This window comes from Myiozetetes cayanensis, unplaced genomic scaffold (genome assembly GCF_022539395.1).
Source record: "Myiozetetes cayanensis isolate MyiCay16 unplaced genomic scaffold, myiCay2020 scf10, whole genome shotgun sequence".
Taxonomy (NCBI): domain Eukaryota; kingdom Metazoa; phylum Chordata; class Aves; order Passeriformes; family Tyrannidae; genus Myiozetetes; species Myiozetetes cayanensis.
Genome location: NW_026086605.1, coordinates 12,715,877 through 12,743,335, shown reverse-complemented (window position 1 = coordinate 12,743,335; position 27,459 = coordinate 12,715,877). Strand labels below are relative to the sequence as shown.

The following is a 27,459-nucleotide window of genomic DNA, read 5'->3' as shown; positions in this document are numbered from 1 at the left end:
GGCTCTGCTGCCGGCCGCGAGGAGCTGCCTGTGTTGATTGGCGAGCCCTGAGGTGAAGCGTGCCGTGATGAACTGTAGTTTTGTGAGGTGTTTTCACGTTTGCAGGGGTTTGTGTGTCTGACAGGCAGCGTATAGTGTTCCGGCGCTGATTTCTGTAGAATTACTGTTGGCTATTAATAGTCGTATAAATAATAGTATAATATAAGTAATAGTACAAGCATAATAAGTAATAACGTTAATATTATTTATAGTAATAAATAATAATATCTGCTACTAGTGATAGTTACTTTTGTTTATTATTAGTAGTAACATGTTCATTGTGACCTGGTAAATAAGGTGTTGTTTAGAGATTGAAACAGTGAGATTACACGTGCATTAAGTGTACAGCTGTGTATACATACATCCAGAATCTTCCTTTGCCTGGGGGTACTGCACTCTTATGTCTCTTCAGTGTTTGTGAGGAACAAGCGTAACAGCTGCACATTTCACCTCTGCTTATGTCATTTGTCCCATAGCAGGACAAGCATGGCGTCTTTGGAAGAAAACTTTCCTCGAGGGGGTATCCAGAAAAAACCTGCAGAGGGAAAACCATCCAAGCCAGAGTTAGAGCGGGACAATTTGTTTGATGTACGTTGTTTGCACGTTCTTGATTAACTTCTCAGAGCTCTTCCGCTGCCAGAATTTGACCTGCAATCCATCCTGCCTGTTACTTCTACAGTAAACTATAGAAGGCACTCCCAGGAAGAGATGACTACTGACATTCACCTTTCTCCTGATCTCTTAAAGATCCCTAATGTCTGATGGGTGTTGAATGTGATGACGGAGAAATTTTGGTCAAAATTGTCCGTCAGGCTTTAGCTTTTAAATTTTCCACAAGCATCTCATCACAAAGTGCTGTGTAGTGAGGGTGATGTCACTGGATATAGGCTAAATTTGGTCTTTCTCCTTCTGTTAGTAGAGTGTTAGTGTAGTACAGATCATTTGTTTCCATTCCCAAGATTCAGGGTTTTATAAATAATCAACCTCAGTCCAAAGAAGGTACTTTTAAGACTTGCAGACAGACAAGACAGTTCTCTTTTTAACTCTAGTCCTAGCATTTTCTTCTGGTTTTATTCATGGCAGCAGAGTTCTGCCTTAGTGCAAAGTTTGTCTCTTTATCTGCTTTTATTTTTTCCCTCTCTGCTTATAAACTGCTAGGTTCACCATGAAGAAAAATCCCAGAAAAGAAAAAGGAGCCAAAAGGATCAAGGAAAGCAGAAAAAGTTCAAGGCAGACAAAACAGCCACTGCTAAAGACAATGTTGTGAATATTGGACCACTCACAATTCAGGTTGGTGCATAAATGTTTGAATTTGTGTGCATCTCTTTCCTGGACTGCATAAAAATGGCATTTTCTTCCTCCCCTAAACCTGTAAAATGTGTCAGTGATTCAGTACAAAGCCGTGTTTATCATCCTGTTATCACTGACTTGCCCAGATGCTCATAGTGTGCTATTCTTCCTGCTTTCCCAGGCACTCTGTGAGGAGATGCTGCTCCTTGGGTGCATAAAGGAGGTCCGTGACTACGAGCTGGTCATCAGTTTGCCCAGTGGCCTTTCGGGATTTGTGCCGATCACGCAGATCAGCGACGCCTACAGCAAACTGCTGAGTCAGCAGGTGGCCCAGGGAGAACTGCCGGAGGTGAGACCTTGGGCTGGGACTGTGATTTGTGCCTGAAGCCAAGGAATGTTAACAATACCTCAGAACCAACCCTGAGGTCCTTCTCAGGAGCCTGATGTCTGGTCACCGGTCTCACAGGTGACTTGATATTGTTCACCTGCAGCCCTCAGACTTGGCTAAATAATCCTTGAGCTTTGTAAACAGCCTGTTGAACAGAAAGAGATTTTTTGTTATTTCTGTGCTGCTGAGGCTAAATATTCATCCCCTGGCTGTAGGCAACAATGGGAAGAAGTTAGGGAGGCGACTGGAAAATGATGTGAGGGTGGAAGAATTTCTCAGGGCCCCGAGGAGGAACATGGTCCTTGCAGTTTAGTTGTGTGTTGGCACATGCCGTGTGCTGCTGCGTGGTGCTAACATAGACTGACCTTGCTTTGGAACCTGCTTTTCCAAGCAAACTTTGCAATTATCCTGATAATAGCTGATTGCTAGAAAGAAAGAGGGTGGAGTAATCTGTTATCCTGTCTCTGGCGTCGGCGGTCCATAAGTTTTCCCAGGGTGGTTGTGGCTACGGGATCTGCACTACCCCTTTGGTGGTGGTGTTTTTCTCTGCTAAAGAGGGAGATGAGAGTAGTGTCACTGTAAGCTCTGGAGATGTTTCCTCAGATGTTCATTTCTAAGCAAAGCCTATCAGACTTGCTGACATAACACAGTGTCATCCCTGCCCCTCTGTTGAGATTCTGCCGTGTGTGGCATTCCCTGCTTTTTATTGTAGCGTTGACAGAGAAACAGGACTTTCCTATGGGATTTTGTTTTCAAAAGCTACTTCAGTAACAAATTTTGACCTTCTTGTATTATTTGATATTGTAAAATTTGCATGTTTCTCTCTTGATCATCTTTCTGGGCAGGGCTTGAATTCGCTCTCGGACATGTACTCTCCAGGGACACTGGTCAGGTGCATCGTGACCAGTGTTGAGAAAAGTGACGATGGACGTCGCAGCATCAAATTATCAATTGACCCCAAGAAGGTCAATAAGGGCCTGAGTGCCTCAGCACTAGCAACAGGCATGGTATGTTTTCTGGGTCTGTCACAGCCCCTCTGGGCTCTTGCACAGTGTGTGGAGAACATTTCAGTTTTTGCTCGCATGGGATCAAAGGAGCATGTGGAACTGTTCCCGCCATGGAAGAGAACTGGAGGGGAGAGGGTGGTGTTGGTTCTTGTCTTCAGGTTGTCACTCATGAAATCCGTTCACCTGATTCTGTTTCAATATGCACAAGTTATTTAATGATTTCTTCCTGAGTAGGTTTCTTTGTTATTTTTGCGGAGAGTGATATTTAACGTGCCTCGCAGAGGTGCTTGGTTGTTTAGGTTTTGTGTTTGCACCTGTATGACTGTAGGCAGTGCCTGCAATTAGATCACCTGCTACTTTTGAGCATCACAATTTTTTTTCCTGCTGGTTTGTGAGCTTCATACATGCATAGTGGGATAAGGGTAGAGCTGAGACCTCACTGCCAGATGAGCTGTGTAGTAAGAAAGAATGTAGTGTTCTTTCTGCTGCTCTGGAAAACTCCGTTCTCTGTACATATAAAACAAGTGAGTACTTGGGGGGGATCTCTTACCAGATATGCGTTCTTTGAAGACTCAGCTGTTTTGTCACGCTACTGAGTTGCAGTGCTTCCCTCCCAACAGCTGCTCTCTGGCTCTGTATCTAGTGTGGAAGACCATGGCTACCTCATAGATATTGGAGTCAGTGGGACTCATGCTTTCCTGCCTCATGAGAAAGCCAAAAATTACATCAAAGCACTCAAGAGAGGTAAGAAGAAGTGCAGGAGGATCTGCTGGGGTTGAAATGGAGGTGGAGAATGACAGGAATTAAAGTGTGTTATGTCTATAGTGTTAGTGGGATTGGGTCAAGGTGGACTATTTGCAGGTTGCTGAAAATAGCAGTTCTGTGGCTGGTCTGCAACAAGCCTTTGTGCTTCAGTCTGGGTTCTGACAGACCACATGAGTATTCCAAGCCCATCCGTCCTTGCTGGCGGTAAACTTCACTTAGAGTGAGAGGAGTTGTAACCTCTTAAAATAGAGGGAACTTGGAAAAAGCATTGGGAAGAGTGGAAGGGAATCCCTGAGTGTTCCTGGTGGAGGTTTTATGCTGTGACTTGTCTTTGTAGGGCCTGACTTGAAAATAGGCCAGAACCTGACCTGTGTCATCGTGGAAGTGAAGAACGAGGGCAGAGTGGTCCGTTTGTCCATTGATCGGTCAGAGGTTGCTGCATCCCTCGCCACAGAGAAACAGAACTGGGCACTCTCTAACTTACTGCCAGGGCTGGTGGTGAAAGCTCGAGTGCAGAAGGTAAGCTCTGGTTTGGGTTTCTTTTGAGCCTTGTTGAAGGCAGGAGGCAGGTGAAACAGAGACAGAAGTTTATGGACTGGAAAAATTCTGTTTGGGCTCTTGACATTAGCAGACAATATTATCTGCTAGACACTCCCTCCACCACAATCACCTGAAGCCTGATCTCTCTTCTGTGTGAGAGATGCCATAAGTATAAAGGCTTCAGTCTGAAGCTGGTGATGAAGCTTGAAGAAGAACAGGATCCTTTTTGTGCTTCTCTGGCCTTTTCCTAGGTAAAGTATTCAACAGCGTAGCAGTAGTTTTCAGGGTACACACAGCATTATCAAAAAATTTAGGATTGTTTTTGCGACACAGTGTACAAAGCAGAATTTTTAGCAGTTTTCCTGTCTCTTATGATGTGCTTGTTGATCAACACTGACAGTGCCTTTTCCTGAAATGTGTGAACTGCTCTCTGTTTGTGCTGCATGAAAACTTGAGTGCAAATTTATTTTGACACCTTTTCCTTCCCCTTCCTAGGTGACCCCGTTCGGAATGAAACTGACATTTCTGTGTTACTTCACTGGCATTGTGGATTTCATGCACATGGACCCAGAGAAATCCATGAACTATTCTCCAGATCAAGTGGTAAGGAGGGTGGAGGATGGCTGGAGTTGGTATGTTGCTTACACCGTCTCTTACCTTCTCCAACATTTCTGTGGAATTATCTCTGAAATCTTACTACCGATAGCTCTCTTTCCCACCTTTTACTTGAATTACTGTCAGGGCTGCTTTAGAGCAAAGCCATTCCTGGCTTACTGGAAGACTTATTTAGAAAGCCTGAGAGACTTGCAAGGGATAGAAACACAACCTGTGTGGTCGTGTTCCTCTCCCTGCATTGATACCAGACTAGTCTGTAAACAACAGACAAAAGCAAAAAATCCCTCCTCAGCAAAGCTGTTGGAGCTGAAATGATGACTTAGTTTAGTACTAGAAAATGCTGGTGCATGGACAAAGAGTTCAGGTACCAAGCAGAATGTCTGAAAGCATGAGAGATGTGCCTTTCTCCTGTTTTGCTTGCAAACCCGTGTGTAATGAACACACCATCTCGTCCCAGGTGAAGGCCTGTGTCCTGTCTGTGCACCCCGGCTCCAAGGCGGTGCGGCTCACGCTGCGCCCGGCCTTCCTGCACCCCGGGGGATCCCCCAACCAGCTCTCCAGTGACCGCCTGGGGGCCGTGGTGGAGGAGTCCACAGTGAAAGCTTTCTACAAGCAGTTTGGAGCCCTCTTTGAGCTCGATGATGGCACTCTTGCGTTTGCACGGGTAAGTACCAGGCTGATGGGGCAAGGCCTCCATATCTATCTAAGCCTCTTGGGAAAGCAGGCTAGTAGAAAATAAAACCGACCTATATGCTCTTTGTGAGGCAATATAAACAAGTGAAGGTATTGTGGAAGATATTTGTCAAATCATACGTCCCTCCTTGTTCAAATTGAGATGTGCGAGGGCTGTTGTGGAAGAGCTGGTAAAACCTGCTGCACAAAGAGAATGCTAGAGGAACAAATTTGTCAAATGTTACCACTTCAACCTAAAATCTATATAAGTGCTTCCACTTTCCAAAAATTAACTTGTAATTTCTTTGTTTCTAGTTGAAGCATCTTTCAAAGAACAGAAAATCCTTTAAACCTGGGGCATTTAAGGCAGGATGTAAACACAAATGTCGAATCATTGACTACAGCCTGATGGATGAGATGTGTATTGTATCTCTGAAGAAGTAGGTATCAAGGACTGTTACAGAAAATTGGTTGAAGGGTATGTTTGAGAGTGGAAAATGTTACATTGCTTTACTGGACTGGTACTTGCCCCTTTGGGGGTTTTGACTTGTATCTCTGTGTCACATTAGCTTGTGTAGGCACATATCTTCCCCATACTCTTTGGAATTGAGGCACTATGTGTATAGTTGGTGAGCTGAGGCACAGGGAGGCTAAATTACTTCTGCCAAGATCAACTCAGAAGACTATGGCTGAACAGGAAATTGAATCTTGATCTTTCAGCTCATTTGGCTCCTCCCTCTTAGAGGGCTCTTCCTTCTGTGTGCCTTTAAGCAAAGCAGATGATGGGTTCTCCTTTCATGGGCCATACCTGTGTGACTGTCACCTGGAATGGAGCTGGGTGAACCTCCCTGAGCTTTATCTCCAGAGAGCTGTTTTGGGAGATAGGTCAGTTGGAGTAAAACACTTTGGAGTTGTAGGGCACTGGGTAGTGTGTTGAATAATGGATATTTGGGACAAGTCAAAGAGGGGACTGTCTTTTCTTATCCTTGATTTGCTTCAAGTTGACTGATTGGTCTTCTCTTTGTGTCTCTTTCCTAGTCAGGTTATTGAAGCACGGTTTCTGCAATACCAAGATATCCACACAGGTGATGTGGTGCAGGTGAGTTTCTGAAGGTGTGTGGCCATTAGACTGAGGACAGTGATGTAACTAATGAGCATTTCTTCTGCTTAATATGTATGTTCAACTTACAGTGCAGACTAGTGAGATGAAAATGAGGAAAACCTTTCCTTGCAGGACTTAATTAATGGAATGCAATACTTTTCCCCAATTTGTTCAGGTTTTTGTTCATGATGTGGCTAAGGCAATCAAATTTTAGCCATGGTCAGTCATTTATTTATGTTCATGAATATATTTTTAGAAAGACTTGAGTGAAAGAATCTAAACCTCACCTTGTACTCCAAGTAAAAGTTCATTTATGAACCATCGCAATCAGCTGATGGGCAGAAAGTTACTCAGGATCATTCTTGTGTCTGAGTCATGGCTGTGTTGGATATGTCTATAGAAACAGTTCTAGTTTTCCAGAGTCATTTGGGCTTTTGCAGAAGTCACCTATGTTTCAGGAGAAGAGGCTGTACAACCACCAGAGTGTATAAAAGTTAATGAGTCAGTGAAGTGTAAGCTGGTGTAAGATTACCTTTTTTTTAGTTAGATTTGGTGACAATAGGTACTGTAGTGTCTTGTCTGTTGCCTACTTGTGCAGAGTCTGTTTTTCGTGCTGAATTTACCAATTGTTTCCTCTGTTTTGGGCTCTAGGGCAAAGTGCTTTCTCTGAAACCCATTGGAATGCAGGTGAAAGTAGCTGATGGTATTAAAGGACTTGTGCCATCCATCCATCTTGCTGATGTGATCCTGAAGCAGCCTGAGAAGAAGTACAACATAGGAGATGAAGTCAAGTGTCGGGTAAGAGCTGCCAGACAGGATCTTCAGCTGCTTTGCACTCTTCTGTTCTGAGTATTTAGCAGCTGGATTGATCAGGCAAGGGCAGACATGCTTTTTGAACCTTTTTGTACTCCATTCTTGTAGGTACTGGAGTGCAATCCTGCAGGAAAGAAGCTGATCCTTACTCTAAAGAAAAGTCTTATCCAGTCAAACCTTCCAGTCCTCACAAATTATGAAGATGCAAAACCAGGTCTGATCACACATGGCTTTGTGGTGTGTGCAAGGGAGTTTGGCTGCATTGTGAAGTTCTATAATGATGTCAAGGGTCTGGTACCCAAGAATGAGCTGAGCACAGAACCCATATCTTGTCCAGATAAAGTCTTCTATGAAGGCCAGGTAATTAATGTGCCTATGCTGTGCTGTGTGTTTGAATGCAAAATGGAAATCTGCGGTTTAGTTTGCTCCCACGCGGGTTTTCCCTGAGGAACCAGCTACACCAAGAGATGTTTGTTCTTTCACTTAACTACCTAATTGTGCTCCATTTAAGCAGATTAGGCTGTAAAAAGGGCAGCTCTTCTTCGAGTATGTCATAGGCTTGCCTTTTTTTCTGGTCTCTCTGTTCTGATGTGTGGGAGGCAGCATGGTATGGTGATGTAGGGACTACACATGGTTGAGTTACTTAGATCTCAGTAGAAGTTTTGGGGTTCTAGGCTGCAGTTTCTTCTAAGGAAGTTAAAACTCTTAACTACAGAATCATAATTATGACATTTTCTGCCTCTGCATTATTCTGGTTTTCCTGTTGATTTCAAATCCCAGGCACTTTGGGAACCATGTTGTTCACCAAGTTCTGGTCTTTGTTGTGGACAAACTTATAGCGATCTCAGCCCTCTTCATTATTTTTTTCTGGTACTTTTGCTTGTCTTTAATCCTGCTGTTTCTTGGCTGGCTAAGGAGGAAGGCAATTTTCTAGTCAGGATTTCTGACTGCAGATCCAGAGGTCTGAATTTTATTTTCAACTCTGCAACAGAGCTGCTACATACTTGTAGCAAGTCATTTAATGATTGTGTACTTCCATTTTCTGTCTGTGTGATCAGAAGGACTTTAGTCGCTGGTTGAACCTGTTAAGTTGTAGTCACTGGCCTGCTGTCCTCAGGTGTAAGAGAAAAGTGTGCTGTGTATGTATTTTCCTGTCTCATTCTGTAGGTGGTAGCACACTGAGGAGGAGGGTCACCTCAATTAAACTTCTGTTTAACCTTTTTTTTTTTTTTTTGTGCTGCAGGTTGTTAATGTAATGGTCTTAAAATGTGAGCCCCAACAGGAAAGACTCTTGTTGTCCTTCAGGTTATCAAACAAGTCTGGCCCTGAGGACAAAAGGGAATATACTTCAGAGGAAAAACAGGAAATGAAATATCAAATAGGAGAGGTATTGAATTCAATGACTGATTCCTTTTTTACCTTTTCTTACATAGTTTTCATATGATTTGGTATCACTGTGAACAACTTTACTTCAAAGAAAGCTGATGGTGGTCAGGAAATAGCATTAAACATGCATTTCTTATTGTGTGGTTGGCCTCCTGGATCAAAAAGCATATCTCTGGTTTCAGAGATCAGGATAAAAGAGCCCCAGGACAGTCCTTCTAGATGTACCAATTAGTGCTCCTACTCCTAGGTGGAGTCCTCATGTTTTTTTCTGGATGCTGGTGATGTTCTCACTCCAAAAGCAGCTGCTTCTACTCCCTGGAAAAAGACAACATCAGATAAATGTTTTGATATACTTCCTTGTTGTCTTTGTAATGAACAGTTTCCAACTCCCTGCAGATACTGTTAAGGACAGTTCTAGATTACATTATTCCTTTCACTCTTCAAATAAAAAGTCACAACCAAGAGAGTGTTTCTAGCTCTGTATTTTCCTGGGAGCTTAGAATTAGTTTTTATTTTAGTGTTAATGTTGGCATGCTTTTTAGGCTCAGCCCTGTTGATGTGAGAATTTCTCATACATACCTGGGAGACCATGTCAGAGCCCCTGCAGCACAGCATTTGGTACCCTATGCATCAAAAAGGATGACTTCAAAAACACTTGGAATTTTATATTGTTGTGTTGTTCTCTTTTCAGATAGTTGATGTGAAAGTCTTGAAGAAGAAAGATAATGGGTTAGAAGTTTCTATCTTAGAAGATGAAGACGATACGGTTGCATGGATCCCCACACAGCACCTCTCTGACTTTGTTGCTACCTCCAAGCTCCTGTGGCACTGTCTTCAAGAGGGAGATGTCCTGCCCAGAGTTATGTGCCTAAGTGACAAGGGAGAGCACATTGTATCCTTTGCCACCTGAACCAGTCAAAGTGGGGGGAAGGAGGTATCTGCCAGGAATCCAGAGTATCTGCAACAAACAGAAGATACACTAGTTAGTGTGTTGAAGTAAAAGTGCCTGTCAAGCTAGTGATACTTCAAAGAGTCATTATAACTTGTGTTAAAAGTGAGGCTCATCTGCTGCTAAAATCCCTTGAGAAGCAGGACTTGGTTGTGAATTGGCTGATTTTCCCAGCCAGCTTCTGTGCTGTTAATCTTATCACAACCTTAGTAAAGGTTGCTGTTCTTATACCAAAAATCAGAATTGAAATATTAGGAAGTTTATATTTCTGCTATGTGGAGCATGTGTTTTCAGTGCTGAGCAATGTTAAAGACATCAGTTGCTAAATTTTTGTGTGGAGAGATCAAGACAGAAATTGGAATTGCCACACTTAGAGCTCCTGTATTCTGTAGGTTGCAACAAGTGCTCTAGCCCAATGGTTAGCAGCACCAAGAGATTTACTTGGCATCATGCTCCTTTCATGCATCTTTTCTCATTTTTCTTAATTGGTTGTTCAGATCTTGAGCAGAAAGTCTGCAGTGATTTCTGCTGTACAGGAGGAGCAAGTTGTGAGAAGCTTCTCTGAAATCCAGCCTGGCATGCTGTTGACTGGTTATGTGAGGAATGTGATGCCCTTTGGAGTGTTTGTGGAGTTCCCTTTTGGTGTGACAGGACTGGCACCCAAAGTGGTAAGCGATGCCTTCACTTCAGTAAGCAACATGTTTGTGATCAGGCTGCTTGAAACTTGGCTTTTAGCAAGGGAGGGAACAATTGTGTTGCAGACCCTGCGTTTGCACAGCTTTCTTCTGTAAGGTAAAAGGTTTTAGGTTTGCATTTGAATTCATTTCCAGAGTGAAATAAAGGGCTTTATTCAAGTGAACTTAAGATTCAACAAGGATATCAGATTATTTCAGTAATTAATTTTAATTGATGGGGCTTTATTAGCCTGTGTTGATTTCTCTTATGCATTTTCATGAAGTTTTAACTCAAACCCTTCTGAATAGCACTGTGTGTGGTTGATAGGTAGCAGCTGTGCTCAGTAACCTTTGTCCTTTGTTTCCTTTGCACAGAGCATGAGTGACAAGTTTGTGACAGACACCAAGGACCACTTTGTGGTGGGACAGACTGTTATTGCAAAGGTGATGAGCATTGATGAGGAGAAACAGCGTGTGCTCCTCAATCTGAAGGTGTCAGAGTGCAGCTCGGGTGATTCTGCTGCAGAGAGCTTTGCCCTCCTGAATCAATATTTCAAGGAGCTGAAAGAAATCAGGGACTTGTTGAAAAGAGGTAAAAGATTACACATGTTTTGCTAAAGGGGATCATATCAAAAAAAAGGGACTCTAAAGGAATAAGAAGGGAAAACCATTTTCTTTTAAGTGAAAGAAAAGTCAGTTCAAGCAAAGACTTCACTTCCAAGAGCAGCTTATTAGAAAAAGGATGTGTGTGCAGTGTCTACCTTTAACAAGGGGCTTTTTGGAATTATAGCTGAAACAAGCCAAGGAAGCTGCTCTTTTCTCTGAAGTTTGCTAGGTCTCTTGCATTGATTTTGAGTTGAAGCTTAGCTAATTAAAATAAGGGGATAAATAGATAGATACACTGTGAGGTCCATATACCAAATGAGGAAGGGAGATAGAATGGTACAGAAGGATGGTTCCACAAAGGGCATGGAGCTGGTAATAAGGAAGGCCAGAATAAGACTGGATGTTCTGTGAACCAAAACCTTTCTCCAGAGTTGTTTATTTTGAAACTGGCAATGGTTACTTTTTAGTTGTCTCTGCTCTTGTATTTTAAGAGCCTTAACCTGCAGACCTGATTTTTCTGATCATCTGTCAGATGTTGAACTCTAAAGAACTTATGGATATTGAGCAAGCTGTGAAACTTCTCTAATGTGCCAATAGAGGTGGAAGTATATGGTTTTGTTGTGGTTTTGGTTTTGTTTTTTTAAGTAAGTGGAAGAGTGACTCAGGAGAGTCCAGGAGTTTATTTCTATGTGCCTGAGTACATTTCTGCAAAGCACCAATGAAGCAAAACAGGCTGCTCAAAGCCCAAACGTGAATTTCCCCAAATGCCTGGAAAGGGAACGATTATAAGCAATATTGGAGGCTGTCATTGCATGCAAACTCATGTTTTAGAAACAGGCACTTGAGACCTACCCCTGCTAATACTTAGTTTAGAAAAAATAGTACTGGTGCCTGGATAGATACAGGAACGAGCATGGACATCATACCAGTTTTCTATACTGAAAAGTGGTGAAAGGACCCAAGTCAGTGCATCAGTGTAACTAGCTATGACATTAGAAAGGCTGGGCAAGTTACCTGTCTGATGGTAATGATTTTTTCCCCTAGTACTTTCTGAAGAATAGTACATCTATATAAAGTGAAGGATTCTTTTGGAGTGCTAAAATAATAAAGAAGTTGTTTTAAGGGATTTCCTTCCTTGCCTATTACACACAGCAGGTAGCAGGTGCTCTTACTGTGTTTAAGCAAATAGGACTAGCTTTGTCCATCAAAATGAGGAGGAATCATTGACAACTGATGATATTATTTCTATGCTGGTAACTCATAACTGATGAGACATTACCATTTCTACCTTCTTCTACCAGTGTTTTTTGAACTGTGACAGTGAAGGACTTTTTACTGCAGTCAGGGACTGTTGCTGCTGTTCTTATAGTATAGAAATGTGCATTTGTGCATGCTGTGATCCTCAAGTTGTTTTTTATTGTTGATATTTGCACAGATGAAGTTTTCAACTGCCCTGAGCCTTCACCAGGATCTGCTTAACTAGAAAGTTGAAGGCACTCAAGTGCTTGTGATAACCCGAACCCAGTACTCACATGAGCATGAGTTTGTTCAGATAAATTTGCCTACTTGTATTACAGGTCCTCCAGCAAAGGTTTTCTCACGTGCTGTTTCTCCAGTGTTATGTACACTGGAGGTATTGCAGTTGATTTTATCAAATTCTGACTTTACCTTTTTAGATTCTTCTTATATCCAGTGTTTTTTTAATATTTTGTTTCCTATAATTGTGAAGTGGCAGGTTTGTTTTGTGTTTTTAGTATCAATCTACTTTGCTTTCACCTTCTTCTATATGCAATGCTGTGTGCCACTGTGGAAATGTTCTCTCCAGAGTTATCAGATCCTTATTGTCAAAAAAGTGTTCCTACTTTGATTAACTCTTAGAATTGACTTTGTATTTCTACACATTCAGGAGCCTAAACTTTGTTTTCCCTTATGAAGGTGGTTATGGATGCTTGTTCATGCACCACTGAGTAAATGTGGAGGATTGTCTTTGTTTTGCAAAGAAATAATATAGGTAAAACTGACTTCCTGCTTTTTATTCCCTTTATTTAGGGGAGTCCAGCATGGCCCAAGGCCTCTGTGAGTTGGTGCCTGGGAAGGAGCTGCAGCTGGTCGTGCAGGATGTAAGGGAGGATGGCTCGGCACTGTTCAGTGGCAGCTGTGTCTCAGGGTTGACGGTAACTGCCACTCGCTACCATGTGGGAGGTGAGGGTCTTTCCTTCCCTTGTGCTGGTTTTCAGTCTTGTACTTTAAAACCTCTCTGCTGAAATGAATTCTGCTGGTGGGGAACTTACATGGCAGGAGTCTGATCAGAACATGGATGGCCTTGAAGAGTAGTTTAGTTTCCTAATGTCTTACCAACCCATTTGTGTGATTTGGAAAATATAATATAAACCTACCTGTGCTTCTGTTAATCCAGCCTCATATTTTGGGCATCTTGTAAAGTCTAGTTTGTGCCTCGAGCTCTTAGTTGAACCATACTGTGTATAGACAAAGTATTAATACAAGCTCCAGCTTTCTTGGTTTTTTTCCTTCTTGCTTTAGAATGATATTTCTTGTATGCTCTATCTGAAATTGCTGCTAATTTCTCTGAAAATCTATGTGACTTTAAAACATGACTGCAATTTCAGTATTTTTGCAATTCAGAAATTAAAACAGAAAAGTGTCATGTTGTGCAGAACCAAACAACTACATGCTGAGGTAATGAATATACCAGTGAAAGCAAGATAAGCTGCTAACTTCAGGAGGAGTAATAGCAATTCTGTGTTCAGAAGAGTTTTCTGGTTTTTGTGGTTTTGTTTTTGTGTTTGTTTTTTTGTTGTTTTTTGTTTTTGTTTGTTTGTTTTTTTGGTTGGTTGTTTTTTTTTTAAACTTAACAACAGGTATAGTTGTTAGTTTCAGGCAAATGTTGGGAAAATCTTTTTCGAAACCTATATTATCTTGAATTTGTTTTTAGTCAGCCTTGTCTGCATTATTCAAGAGTTGTATCTTCATAAAATCAATTTAGTTTTTCCTTGAAAGCATCAGACTTTTTTCCAAATAAAAACTCCCTTTTTTTTTTTCTCATTGCCATTAACGTTGGAAGAATCTTTTCTTTTCTTAAAGAAACTTATTATACATTTGGTACTAAGTTGACTTTGTAACTCAGATACCGTAGTAATTAAGCAGTTTTTGGTCTCCAGGAATTAAACTCTTCCTGTTTGTCATGTGCTGCTATTTCAGTTACTCAGAATTCTCTGTCACCAGGATCTAATCTCTTTATTCTCATTTATAGAAAAAAATGTTGTCCCTGGTAAGAAAATGAAGGCATTGGTTCTTCACGTGGATGTCCCCACATCCGAGGTGTATGTTTCTCTTCGGGAAGAGCTGTTAAAGCAAAAACCCAAGCAAGTATGTGTTCAGTTTTTGGATCTGTGTGTTTCTGTTTGCCTGGCAAACTCTACAAGATTAATAAATTTCGAGGGGAGTTGTTTCCTCTTTTAGAACTGTGGGAGAGAGGGTGGAGGGAATCAAAATCTCAGCAGGAGAAGTGACTATCTCCTTTTCTGCCTAGCGGCTCAGAGAGAACTCCCAGCACTCTGCCGTCGTGCAGCACATCACAGAACAGTTCGCCCTGGTGTCTCTGTTGGGAACAGGCCAGCTGGCAGCTGTGCCCATCCCCTCTCACTTCAACGACACCTTCCGCTTTGACTCGGAAAAACTGAAGGTGGGACAAACAATCTCTGCAACTTTAAGAGCGGTGAAAGAGAATGACCACGGGGTCTTGTTAGCAGTGCAAGGCCCAGCAAAGAAGAATCTTTGTGTGAGGGTCCGGAACGAATCTGAGACAGTATTAGAAGAGATGCTTCCTGCTGTGAAACACTCGCTGTCCCCAGGGGATATTGTTACTGGGACCGTTAAATCCGTCAAACCAACCCATGTTACAGTTGCTATCGATGACAAGCTGACAGGTTCAATCCATGCATCCCGGATTCTGGATGAAGTGCCCATAGGCTCTTTTCCAACGTTTACCCTGAAAGCTGGACAGAAGGTGACTGCTCGAGTCATTGGAGGCAGAGAAGTGAATACTCACAGGTGGGAAAACGTGTCCGTGATATTGCCTCTGGGGCAATGCAAGGGGTGAAACAGTTACTCAGTTCAGATCATTTAGGCCATTCCCTCAGTCAGCAGATGCTGGTACAGCTGCCTTTGCTGGAATAGTCGAGGCCTGAGGAAATCTGCTATTATCTTTCATCCCAGATCCAGGTTTCAGTGATTTAACTTTTTACTAGTGTTGCTGTATTTGTCTTGAGTATAAGTTGCAAGGAAAAAAGATGTCTAAATTCTAGCTAAATTTGCTGGAGTATTTTGGTTACTTAAATTGCCATTGAAATAATACTAAGAAGAACTGGAACTGGAAGGCTCTGTTAGTTTTAGAGGGCTTGCACCTGGGTTTTCTTGCCAGTGCAGAGGGATTAAATGTGGGTGCCTGGGGCCTGGGGAGAGCATGAGAAACTCTGATCCTTTTCCTCTTCTTTAGGTACCTGCCCATCACCCATCCACACTTCACTCAGTCCATTCCAGAGCTCAGCATTCGACCAAGGTAAGTAAGTGTTGGCCTCTGTGTGTCTGCAGATGCTTCACAGACTTTATATCCTTGGAGGTTGCTTCCCTTGTACCTTCCGTTTATGAAGAAACCGGCCATGAGCAGGGACCTCCACGTGTATGCAGTGAGGCAAGGCCTCTTACTCTCTCTTTCACACTAAGTCAGGTCTGGGAGTTGTGTTCTCCTAGCACATATGCTCTTGTAGCACGTGATTTCTTTGAATGTCCTTCTGACTTCTGGTTCTAAGAATCTGGACTTCATCATGTCTACTCATCTCAGAAAAATTCCGTCTTATGGCCAGGGAAGAATTAATTCCTTGCAGAAAGATGTAGCTGGGGGGGAATGGGGATGAATGTCATTGAAAGACATTGTCATGGTACTGGTTCACCATAATCTTGCAGGCTTCTAACTTCCATCTTCTTCATTAGGACCAAAACTGTGTCACTGATGTCCTCTTTCCTTTTTTGCAAACAGTGAAAAAGAAGGGGAAGTCACGGCAATGCTGAACCTTAAAGAAGACAGTGCCTGCAAGAAACTTGGACTCTACAGTGTGGGACAAACAGTCACCTGTTTTGTAAAAAAGGTGAGGTCAGAGTCTTCTTAGGAAGTGTGCTGGGGGAGGCAGCAAGTGTGGGTGTCCTCAGGGGCCTTAGCTCAGACCTAAACACTGACACTGTTAGTAACTATGAGAGTGGCCCATACCAAGTGCGGTGTCTTACAGGGAAGGTAGGAGAAAGAAGTCAAAATGTTCAGTAGTTGACGGAATCAAGCTGACTCATCCTGTTCAACATGCCTGTTTGTTGCGAGCAGTTGCTTCCCACCTTGCACTTGAGCAAAATGGCCTTTGAGTCTGCCACAAACTGCACTCACTGCTGATCCCCTGGGTGCACTTGCCTGTAAACCACAGCAGTGTTATGCTTGTAAGAGTAGAATCCAAATCACCATTTTTACTTGGTGCAAAAGCCAAGGCTGGAATAATTCTTTCTAGCCTTAAAAATTTCTGAGAAATTTCTGCCAGGAAAGGTGTCTTTTTCCCTCAAGATATCATGCTGTCTTCTCTGGTTATTTCGTGTCTTCTTAGTATAACACCCTCAAAAATTGGCTGGAGGTAGAAGTCTCCCCTGATGTTCGAGGAAGGGTTCCCCATCTGCTGCTGTCTATGAACACCAAGGTAAGAGGCTGTTATGGGTGAGCTACACAATTTTTTTTTCCTGTGCACATGGCCACAAGTAATAACTGCAAACACTTCTGACATCCATGTGAACTCATAACCCAGTGCTCTGCCCTTTAGGCATCGCTGCCCCTCACTGACAAGTGAGTACTGTGCCTGTAACTGGGTTGGCTCAGGGTAGCAGAGCCATTGAAGCAATGCTGAGCTATCAGTCAAATGTGCACATCTAAGACGTGTATAGAAAATGTAAAGGTTTATAGAACAAACACCCATCAAGAGTTGTACAAATCTCATATTCTGGAAATAAGTGGAGAAACGTCTTTTCTTTCAGGTGTTAAAACATCCAGAAAAGAGCTTTAAACTTGGCCAGGCAATATCAGCTACAGTGACTGGGACAGATATCACAGAAACGAACCTCTGCTTGTCACTCACAGGTACTGTGGAGCATTAACAGCAGGACCCCACCACATACAATGCTTTACTCAGAGGAGGGCCCTCAGGTGAAGATGTTACACTGCAGAGCCAAGCTGTACCTCCTTGTAGAACAGAACTAACCCCTGGGGCTCTGACCTAAATGTAACAGCGTGTAAGACAAGAGAGGTCAGACCTTTAGACTAAAGAATCACTTTCTTACTGTCTCAGACTGAAGCCCTTCTCTGAACCCTTGTGATCTCAGACATGAGATGGTACATTTGTCAACATTTGACAGTTATTCTGGATCTTGGAATTGTGCAACTAGGGTTGGTCTAGTTTTGACTACCAAGGCAAATGTTGCTGTGAACTGAGAGATTTCATAGACTGCACCTTGCCAAAAGCTGGTGGGTTTGGTATGTGACTAAGACAACTAAAATTAGCTTCATTGACTTATTACTCCTGCTGCTTCATATTTTCAAGCATTATGAAGCCCTCTTCCTTCTTCACTTTTTCCAGGAATTCAGTCACTGGAGCAGGGCACCATCACTGTAGGCATGGTAGCAAAGGTGACTCCACACATCAGTTTGACCATTGCACTGCCAGGTGGGAAGACTGGCAAAGTCAGCATCTTTCACCTGAATGATACTTACACAGAGGATCCTTTGGGTAACTTCAAAGTTGGCAAGATTGTCAGGTCAGTAATTCTCTTTCTTCCCTCAGGCTTTAAAGCTTAGAAATAACCCCCTTTGGTGAGAGGCTTTCCACTGCCATTAAATGATGCCAGACTGTAAGGTCCAGTCTGTGGCTAAGAAGTAATGCTGACTTGCCTTATGTATGTTTGGGTGAAAGTCTTGTACTTTACATTTATGAAGAAGCCCCTTTTCAGCTCCATTCTTGGGCTGTCTTTTTGAGAGTAGCTTCTCTCTTAGCTAAGGTGCTGATGGGACTGAGGGAAACCAGGTATCCCAGCTCTGCTTTGAATTGCCTGTTTGGCAATTCAGTTTTCTTGACATTTGTAATGCACAAGTAATTGCATTTCCCTGTTTGGGAATGCTGGAGAGTGCAACAGGCCAAGTGATTCAGATATAACAATCTTTTGTATTAGCAATAGAGACTGGGTAAAGCAAGTACATGTTTCAAAAAGCCCTTTGGCTGGTTTTATGAACTGTTGTGTCATGCTGGTTTACATTAGACAGCAAGTGCTCAAAGGAACAGAATGCTTTGTTTCCTCTAGAGCTGCATTCTACTAGTGAAAATAACTGTTTCCTACCTGTGGCTTTTTTTAATGGGTTAAAAAGCTTTGTGTTCTGCCCTTACTCTCCCATGCAGGTGTTACATCCTCTCTAACAAGAATGGCAAAATCCAGTTATCTCTCCGGCAATCCCGGTATGTGTCATCTCTCTAGTCTGTTGGTCTCCTACTAAGGAAGAAAAGGATAGTGAAATACAGTAACTGTTGGTTTGGGCACATCAGTGTAAGGTGTTAAAAGGACTAGGACTACATTTTATTTTAAAGGATGATACTTGTTCCTACTTCAGAACAACTTTTCTGTATCAGCAAACATGGAAGTATCTGACACTTAAAGTAGAGCTGCTCAAGTGGGTTCAGATTTAATTTCTGTTTATCATAGTTCCTAGGCCTGACGTATCTTGTTTGTTTATTTGGGAAGAAAGGGAAAGTTGTGTCGTTGAATTTGCAATACAAACATGTTATGCTTCAGTGTTCAGCTGCATTTTAACCATTTTGATTACATAGCAGACTTAGCCCTAAATACCTCTTAAAACTGAGCCTCTTGCTTTGTCTTCCTTGTTGAACAAAAATATGTAAACCATGTGGAATGAAGTATCTTAGAAATAAGTAGGGCAAAAAACAAGCAAATGATGTGCAGAATTTCAGACAGCATTTTACTCTCTTCATTTTCCTATTGTCAGAGGAAGCCAGGCTGATTTGTTTGGCTTTGTCTGCAGCAGCATGTGTATTCCATAGTGCTGTGTATATCTTGGCAGAGATGCAGGTAGTCCATTAGTACATTTGACTAAACTGAAGGATGTCTATTCCAGAATGTTTTCCAGAGAGTACTAGCTGTTGTTAATACTGATCTATTTTTTGATATCCAAAGCAGTGTCAATTATTCAGGAAAGTGCTGCAGCTTCTAACCTCTCTTTTCCTTCAGGCTAAATCCAAAGATCTACAGCAAAGTGGAAGATGTTGAAATAACGTGTATTAAGGATGTTAAAAAAGGCAGCTAGTGAGAGGCTATGTCAAATCAATCACTCCATCAGGTGTATTCTTTGGGTGAGTAGCCTAAGAATATTATTCTAGCAGGTGGTGTGTCTCGGAGAACTTAATTTGAATGTACAACTGTGGAATCTTGTTTGGATGTGGTCTCTGGCGTAATGTGATGTCGCAAAATGAATTTCCTCCTGGAAGTCAAGATGTCATTGATACTTTCTTGATTCTATGAAATTAAAGTAGGGAAAGTTTGTGTGTCACTATACAGAACTAGTGGTGCCGCAAATACAATCACTGCACCTTATTTTCCCCTGTGGAATATATATTTTCTGTTTTCTTCCTCTTCTCAGCTTGTCCGCTTCTGTTCTGGGCCGAATCCTGTTCCAGAATGTTTCCCCTTACTTTGTACAGAAACACTCCTTATATGAAAAATACCTGCCTGAAGGAAAGCTGCTCACTGCTAAAGTGCTTGGGTAGGTCCAATGTTCTTTAAAAGGGACCATGAATTAATAGAAAGGAGACAATGGAGGAGGAGGGGCTGGAAAAGGGAGGATAAAAGACAGGAAAGTATGAAAGAATTTCAGATACTTGCAGTCATTGTAAGGGCTCTGATTTTTTTCTTCTTTGGTCCTGCTACTCCTGTCAATGAACCACAGTGTAAATGGAAAAGAAAAACATATTGAGCTTTCTCTCCTGCCCGAGGACACTGGGATGCCAAGCGTCTTGCCTGAATCTCTAGGCCTACCACAATATGGTGCAGAGGAGGACAAAAAAGAGGCAGATGGTAAGGAAAAAAGTGAAGAGCCTAAGCTGAAGACAAAAAGGAGAAGAGGAAACTCTGAAAGTGGGCAGGTATGAATGTGATTGCACAGGACATGCTGAAGGACTTCTTTGGTTGAAATAGTGAAGGAACTAGGAAGATCCACTGGGATGAGGCTGAGAAATTATACAGACTGGGGAAAAAAATTAAATTGCATTGGGGATTAGCAAAGGTCAGAAACTGTTCTTTTTCGGTGGGAGCTGAGATGGCAGCCTCCTTGTGCTGCCTGTGTGGCATGTCATTTTGGTCTTGACACCCTGATGTAGGTGAGCGTGGGTTTATTCTCTGCTGTCTCTGTTATGTGAGAGAATAGTGGAAGATGTTCTGCTGGGGCATTGCCCTCTCTCTGCTGTCAGGTTCTTTACTTAGTGATCAGAATTGCCTTTAAGATCATCACAGATGTTGCTCTCCACCATCCATTCATTTCCCCTTGTTGCAGGAGGCGAAGCCGAAAAAAAGGAAGATCTGCCCAGCAGATGAAAATGACAGTGGAATTGAGGTATATTACCGTGAGGAGGATGAGGATGACCAGGAGGAAGAGGCAGCTAAAAAGAAATCTAAGGTGAGAAGTTTGGAGGACCCTGAAATGACTTTCTAGCCCTGTTGAGATGTGTCAGTTCTGCCTTGGATGCCAATAAGTATCATTGCTGCAGAAAGGAGTGATACAATATGAAAATGGCTTGAGATGGATTGAGTTTAAATTACAGCAAAGGTGGCCACAGGGGTAATGTTTTTGCTAGTGGGCTGCTTGCAAGTTTAAGAAGTGAATAGTACTGGACAGAGAGATGCCACAAGTGAAGAGCAGTTGCCTGATCTCAGTGTAAAAACTTAAAATTAAAACTCAGGGCATTTTCTGTGTTCCTACAAACAGATAAGGAAACCTGGTGAAGCTCCCAGGCTGCAGGTTTCCGTGGGCTTCACCTGGGATGAGGACATGAACGCAATGGATATACCTTTGCTGAATCAGAAGGAAGAGAGCTCAGAGAGTGAGGAGGAGGAGGATCCGCAGTCCAAGGTACTGTATTCTAGTGTTGTCTGCATAGGAGACACCAAATCGTAGCTGCAGTGTGATGTTTTGATATTATTTGCATGTCTTTCTGCCCCATAGCAAAGTCTTCTAACCCAAGGGAACATCTCTGACAGCTGACACAGAACTTGTTTAACTACTCTGAACACTGGAGTTAGTAGCAGGTATCTCTGAAGCAGAGAAGGCCCTATTATAGCATGGCTGCATGAAATACAGGGCTTCTCACATTGACATGTTAAAAAAATAAGTATTTAAAGTCAAACAAATGTTTTCATGAAAGTAAAATTTTTTTGTATTTGATGCCAGCTCTGTTTTTTACTTTCTGGAGTGTTGTAAATTTACAGGAAAACCTGGAGATGAAAGACCTTTCAAATTGTAGTCCTCTTATTTAGAAAAAACATCAGAAAAATCTTCTTTTATGCTCTAACCTCTAGAAGAGTTTTCCAGTGTGAGCAATTCAGAAAAATCAGAAACCAGCTCCTGCTTTCATGTTTGCTCTTCAGGATTTCCCCTGTCCTTCAAAACTCACCTCTGTGAAGGCCATGCATGGCTTTGTTGCCCAAGATAACAAGGCAGAGAACTATGGCACTGTCAGTTCCCAATTTAGATCTGAGTCACCCTAGTGATTCAGCACCATGGCCCAGTCTTGCACAGTTTCTCCCCATATATCCTGGATTTTTACGGAGTGAAGGATAGTGGTGAGTATTGGCCTGGGTGGTAAAGATGGAAGAACGAGAGGGAAGTGTGAATCCTGTGGCTGGGAGTGCCAGACTAGCAAAGTATTTGGTCCCTCAATGTATTTCATTAAAAGAAAAGGCATTTCATTTACTGCTGCTCTTCCTTGAAGTGTGAACAGTGTATGGAGGGGTGGTAGGTGTGTACCATTTTCCTCTTCTCCTTAAGCAATTGGCTTCATCTCTTCCTGAGGAAACTGCCTATTCCCACTTGAAGTGCCTGCAGTGCGTCAGTCCTCCTGTTTTTCTCTTTCAGTTAAAGAAAAAAACAAAGAAGGAGAAGGAGCTAGAGAAGCAGAAGAAGGAGAAGGAGCTTTGCAAAGTAGAGGCAGCTCTGATGGACCCCAGTCGACAGCCCCAGTCAGCAGATGACTTTGACCGCCTGGTGCTGAGCAGTCCCAACAGTTCCATCCTCTGGCTGCAGTACATGGCTTTCCACCTCCAGGCTACAGAGATTGAGAAGGCCAGAGCTGTAGCAGAGAGAGCACTTAAGACAATCTCTTTCAGGTAATAATGGGGCTTGTGATGGGGTAGTTGTGAAAGAACACTGGTAATATCAGTATGGAGTGGCAGAGTCTGTTTCATTGAGCTCAGAAGGATTAAATGTTAGCAATTGTCAGCTGGCCCATTGAAGGTCTGGCCTGAGTCACCACAGCTGGCCTACAGCTGACCTGCTGCAGCTCTCGAGCACAGTAACTCCCGAAGGTGTTACTGGGTACACAGACATCCTTCTGAGCAGTCAGAAGGGAAGAGCATAATGCTTTGTGATGTTGTCCTTAAATCAAAACATGAAGCAAACTGGGAACTCTTGTCCCTTTTGCCATAGGGCTGCACCTTAAGTCATCTGTACTGCATGATTAAGTATATTGTGCTTTCTTGAATCATCCTTGTGGTTTTTAATTACAAACAACAGTGAGCAAAAACTGCAGTGTGAAACAACTGCTGTACTCTATTCCAAAAGTGGTGTTTCAGGGAGCAGTATGTCCTCTTTCTTTGTCCTGGAGGCAGCCTACAAGTCAGTGAGTGTATGTAGGGTGGTTTGCAAAAACCTGGTGAACACTGGCAAAGGCTAAATATTCTTGTTTGTTTCTGCTTTAAGGGAAGAACAGGAGAAGCTGAATGTCTGGGTAGCTCTGCTGAACTTGGAGAACATGTATGGTACTGAGGAGACATTGATGAAGGTCTTTGAGAGAGCTGTCCAATACAATGAACCTCTGAAAGTCTTCCAGCATCTGTGTGACATCTATGCCAATTCTGAGAAGTACAAGGTAAGATAGTGCAGGCAGGTCCCAGGCACGTATCCCGTTCAGTCGTGCCAGTAAGCTATGAGTGCTGGCTGTGTAGGCTTCCAGCTGGCTGATGTTAGGCCTATCCTGTTCCTAACTGGAATTAATAGTTATGATTGACAGTGGACAAGGATGCATTGATGCTTTTCTGTCATAAGTGTTCGGAGATACCTGGCCTAAGAATAAGAATTTTAAAACTCCAAGTCTTAGTTATGAATCTGTGTGATCTAACCCAACTCTGCCCTTCCAGCAAGCAGAAGAATTGTACCACACAATGCTGAAGCGTTTTCGTCAGGAGAAATCCGTGTGGCTGAAATATGCCTCGTTCCTCTTGAAGCAAGGCCAGACTGAGGCTACACACAGACTTTTGGAGCGTGCTCTCAAGGCTTTGCCTACTAAAGAACGTAAGCACTCTGCTCAATCCTTAATGTGGATCTTAATGGTGACAGGTCTCCGGGAGATGGGCTGCTCTCTGATATCTCTGCCTGTGACAGCATTTGTAATAAGTGAAAAGTGCAACCAGTTGATGCTGAACATGCTGCCCTTGTCTCTCAGGAGGGGAAATATCAAGCTGGATGTCGATGCTAAATCCGCCTGTAATAGAATTTGCTGTGATACACAAAAGCAAAGCACCCAGAGCAAAGGCAACTTTGAGTTTTACGGCTGTTCACTTGATCTAGTTCTGGGTTTGTGGGGCTGCCCATAGATGCTGCATGATACATTTTGAATGTAAGAACAAACCTCTCCTGCAGAGAGCTGAAATGGGAAGTGAACTGTGACCCTTCTCTCTCCCACTTTGATCCCACCTTAGTCCAGAACCTTTTTACAACAGAGCCTTTTGCCTCTGGGTAGAGATGGTTCTGTCTCTATGCTTGCCCTTTTTCATGTTTTTATCACTTGTATTTGTTTGTATGGAGAGAGCTGCTGTGATACCCTAACATGTCATTACTTGTTCCAGACGTGGATGTCATTTCAAGGTTTGCACAGCTGGAGTTCCGTTTTGAGGACACAGAGCACGCCAAGGCCCTCTTTGAGAGCACCCTCAGCAGCTATCCCAAGCGGACAGACATTTGGTCCATCTACATGGACATCATGATCAAACACGGCAGCCAGAAGGAAGTACGGTGAGTTGTGGTGCACCAGGCTGGGAAGGGGCGGAACGCAGTGCCCAGAGGGACACCCAAAGAGAGCAGAGGTGCCCTGCAGCGTGAGGTTGTACAGGGCTTCCCAGAGCAGAGCAAAAAAGAATCTTTATCACCTAGAGAAAGTCCTTGCTGGGACTGAGGAGACTCCAAAGAATTCCATAAGACAGAGGGAGTCTGATTTGTGAATAGTGGCCTGCATTACAGAAACTAGAGGCCTTGCACTGAGGTTCATCTGTCCCTCTGGAGGAATTTCCTTGTATCTGAAGGGTGAGATCAAGTGCTTTTATATCTTGTAGGGGTTTTTTTCTGTTTTCTTTTCTGAGAGTTGACAAAAGGAAGTAATTTTCCACATCTACTTAATAAATGCAGGGTCCAATACAGTGGATGGATGTTTGCTAAGTTGACCAGCAGATTTAGAGTTCTGCAAGCAAATAAAAAGCTTCTACTTTGAGATTTTGGCCAATTGTCAGGAATCTCTTTCTTCAATCATGAGCACTTCACAGCAGATTGAATATTTCCTCTGACTTTCTGCTTGTTAAAAGACAGGGTACAGGGCTTGTATTGAGTGCTGTCACTGACACAATGATCTGAATCACTTTGGTTTCTTGCAGGGACATCTTTGAGAGGGTCATACACCTGAGCTTGGCACCAAAAAAGATGAAATTCTTCTTCAAACGCTACCTGGATTATGAAAAGAAATTTGGTACAGCAGAAAGTGTCCTGGCTGTTAAAAAAGCAGCACTTGAGTACGTGGAGACCAAGAGTTCCCTTACTGACACCTAAGTATGGTGCAGGTAGAAGCAGAGAGACTTGACTCTCCATGCAGTGTGGGAACTGAGAGCATGGAGTTCTGCCGTGGCTGTCCATGGACAGTGAGTTTCTGGAGAGTGTTTGTCTATGACCAAACCAGACTGGAAAGAACAAACAGTGAAATGGAAAGATTTGGTAAATGTTTGCAGCTTTATCCAGATGTTACAATAATCCTGCTCTGTTGATGACACATTTTTAAATACAGACTGGTTTTATATTCAATAGAAATATCAGCCATACCTGTTCTACTTTCTGGGGGAGATGGTGCAGTTATGATGCACTGATTTTAAGTACAATAATGTCTTATAAATTGATTTCTCTCAACTCTCAAGATAGCAGAGAAGATTCTTACCTTCTGGATGAATTAACACATCAAAAGATCTATCTCAGGTGCCTTTGTGTTCCTGTAAATTGTCAGAGCAGCACAGGATTGTGGCACAGTTGAGGTTTAAAGGGACTTCTGGAGATATCTGGTTCAAGCTCCTCCTCAAAGCAGGAGGAACCAGCTAGACCAGGTTGCTCAGGTCCACATCCAATTCGGTTTTTATTTCCCCAAGAATGGAGACTTCACAGCCTCTCTGAGCAACCATCTGTTGTAACAAGTTGCCAGGGACTGAAAAAATGATGACAGAAAAAATTGTGATTTTCAGCAGTCATTGTCTCTTAAGAGAAATCACTGAAGTCAAAGTAAAAAGTGGCGATTTTCGTGCTGAAAAGAAGTTATCCCAATCTAACCTTCTGCTTGGAAAAAGCCAGGTGTCTTGTGTACTTGCATAGGCTCTGTCACTGATGCCTCAGTGCCTTATGGTCCATAACCTTATGATTCTATATTCTTGTAACTTTCCACTAAGATGTGGATGTGATCATCCACATGTTTTACAGAGGAAGAACTCAAGGCAAGGGAAAAAGCAGGGTGTGCAAACAGGTGTGATTACCCAGCATAGACACTAGTGAGTGGATGCCCAGCTTTAAAATACCAAACTTGAGGAGTCTTACTCATTGTAGGTGCTCTGAACTCACAACCAGAGCTCTGCAGGACCTAGCTCTTCTGCCTCTGTGAATGCCCAGTGTTGGCAAGGCTGAATGATTCAGCATTTCTTTCATTCCCAAGTCCGTTGGGATCCAGAAACAAGTCACTTCTCTTCTTGCCCCTGGGGAGTGCAGGGTACTATACTCGGATTTTGCTTAGTGCTCTTGTAGTGGAGGAAGCTGATTGCAACATCCAGTAGCAGCTGCTGCTTTTTTTAAAGAACACAATTTCAATGACGTTGGGTTTTTCTTTTGGTTTAATTAGTTGCATAATAGAACACGTAAATAAGCGTTGCAACAGAAACCAAGGTCCCTTTGAGGTATGTTTCTTCTTCATTACTGGAGCTATTATAGTCTCTGCAGTGGGCAGGGAAAGACCAGTATGTAATTCTCTGTACTGGAGTAGCCTGATTTGAACCCATCTTGCTGCTGGGAAGTGTACTCTACCTGGCAGCCTGTAGGCTGCTCTGCAATGGGTTGTTGACAGTCTTTGGAGGAAAAGCAGAGGGTATGAGCTTACAGCCTGTGTGATCTGTCACACCAGGAAGACAGGTGGCTCAATCTTCCTCTTGGCTTTTCAGTGAGAATCCTAGCCTGGCTTATTGTGCCAGTGTGTAAAGCCGAGTGGTTTAATGTCCCTCACCTCAGCATTGTCACTGGGGGAGGATGAGTGACAGGAACAACAGGGTTATTCATGAGGGTACTGATGGGCCATGAGGGGCAGAAGCCCAGGGTTGCCTCAGTGGGGGCCATGTTTAGGGTGGCAGAGGAGAGAAAAAACCAAATCTCCACAACTGCAAAGAAATATTTCTGTGTGGTGGCTTTGCTTCCTCACTGTCGGCTCTCCGCTCAAACATGCCTCTCCAACACGAGGGAGGGAAAACCGACAAGCTGGACAAGCCTCTAGCCCATCTCAGCACAAGGAAAGTGACTGGATTTAATGCAGAAGAGAAGGGAGGTAAACAGAGCAAAAGATTCTTTTGCTAATGGTTTATTCTTAGGATAAAAATCCATTCTCAAACATTATGTGTCTTGCTCCTTCAAAGGAGGAAAGGGAAGGAGAAGGAACCAGAGTGGAGGTGGTTCAAAGGAACAACTAGGACTATCAAGGAGAAAGGCAAGGGAAATAAAGGAAGTAAGAAGAACACTGCTTTGTTTCAGCAAGTTACCTTGTGTCTGCTGGCTGTGTGGGGGTGGCGTGCGCGTCTGCATGTTCACACTCGAGGGCCAGTAGGAAGAAATGCAAATGAATTCCCTTTCATCTCAAGTTAATGCAATTTCATTTAACTCCCATCTGATCATTTCTGCAGATTAGTTGATGGTGAGGCTGGGAGCCAAGCCTTCCCACAAATGCAAAGCAAAT

The 27,459-nt window shown here is 42.9% G+C and overlaps 1 protein-coding gene across 1 annotated transcript; it reads left to right on the top strand.

The window, feature by feature from the left end:
- Positions 1-39: 39 nt before the first annotated feature.
- On the top strand, positions 40-27,241 carry PDCD11 (programmed cell death 11). Its single transcript, XM_050339962.1, is given in 37 exon segments — positions 40-87; positions 519-627; positions 1,198-1,329; positions 1,511-1,678; positions 2,563-2,724; positions 3,345-3,468; positions 3,827-4,008; positions 4,525-4,632; positions 5,102-5,308; positions 5,632-5,756; positions 6,355-6,415; positions 7,070-7,216; positions 7,340-7,591; positions 8,475-8,618; positions 9,309-9,509; positions 10,064-10,234; positions 10,616-10,832; positions 12,896-13,048; positions 14,118-14,233; positions 14,397-14,917; positions 15,363-15,425; positions 15,903-16,011; positions 16,510-16,599; positions 16,931-17,033; positions 17,530-17,707; positions 18,343-18,399; positions 19,187-19,254; positions 19,257-19,308; positions 19,596-19,718; positions 19,902-20,097; positions 20,505-20,627; positions 20,937-21,080; positions 22,083-22,333; positions 22,926-23,094; positions 23,363-23,516; positions 24,071-24,236; positions 24,869-27,241. Coding segments are annotated over 37 exon segments (5,538 nt in total). The 5' UTR covers positions 40-67; the 3' UTR covers positions 25,041-27,241.
- Positions 27,242-27,459: the final 218 nt, after the last annotated feature.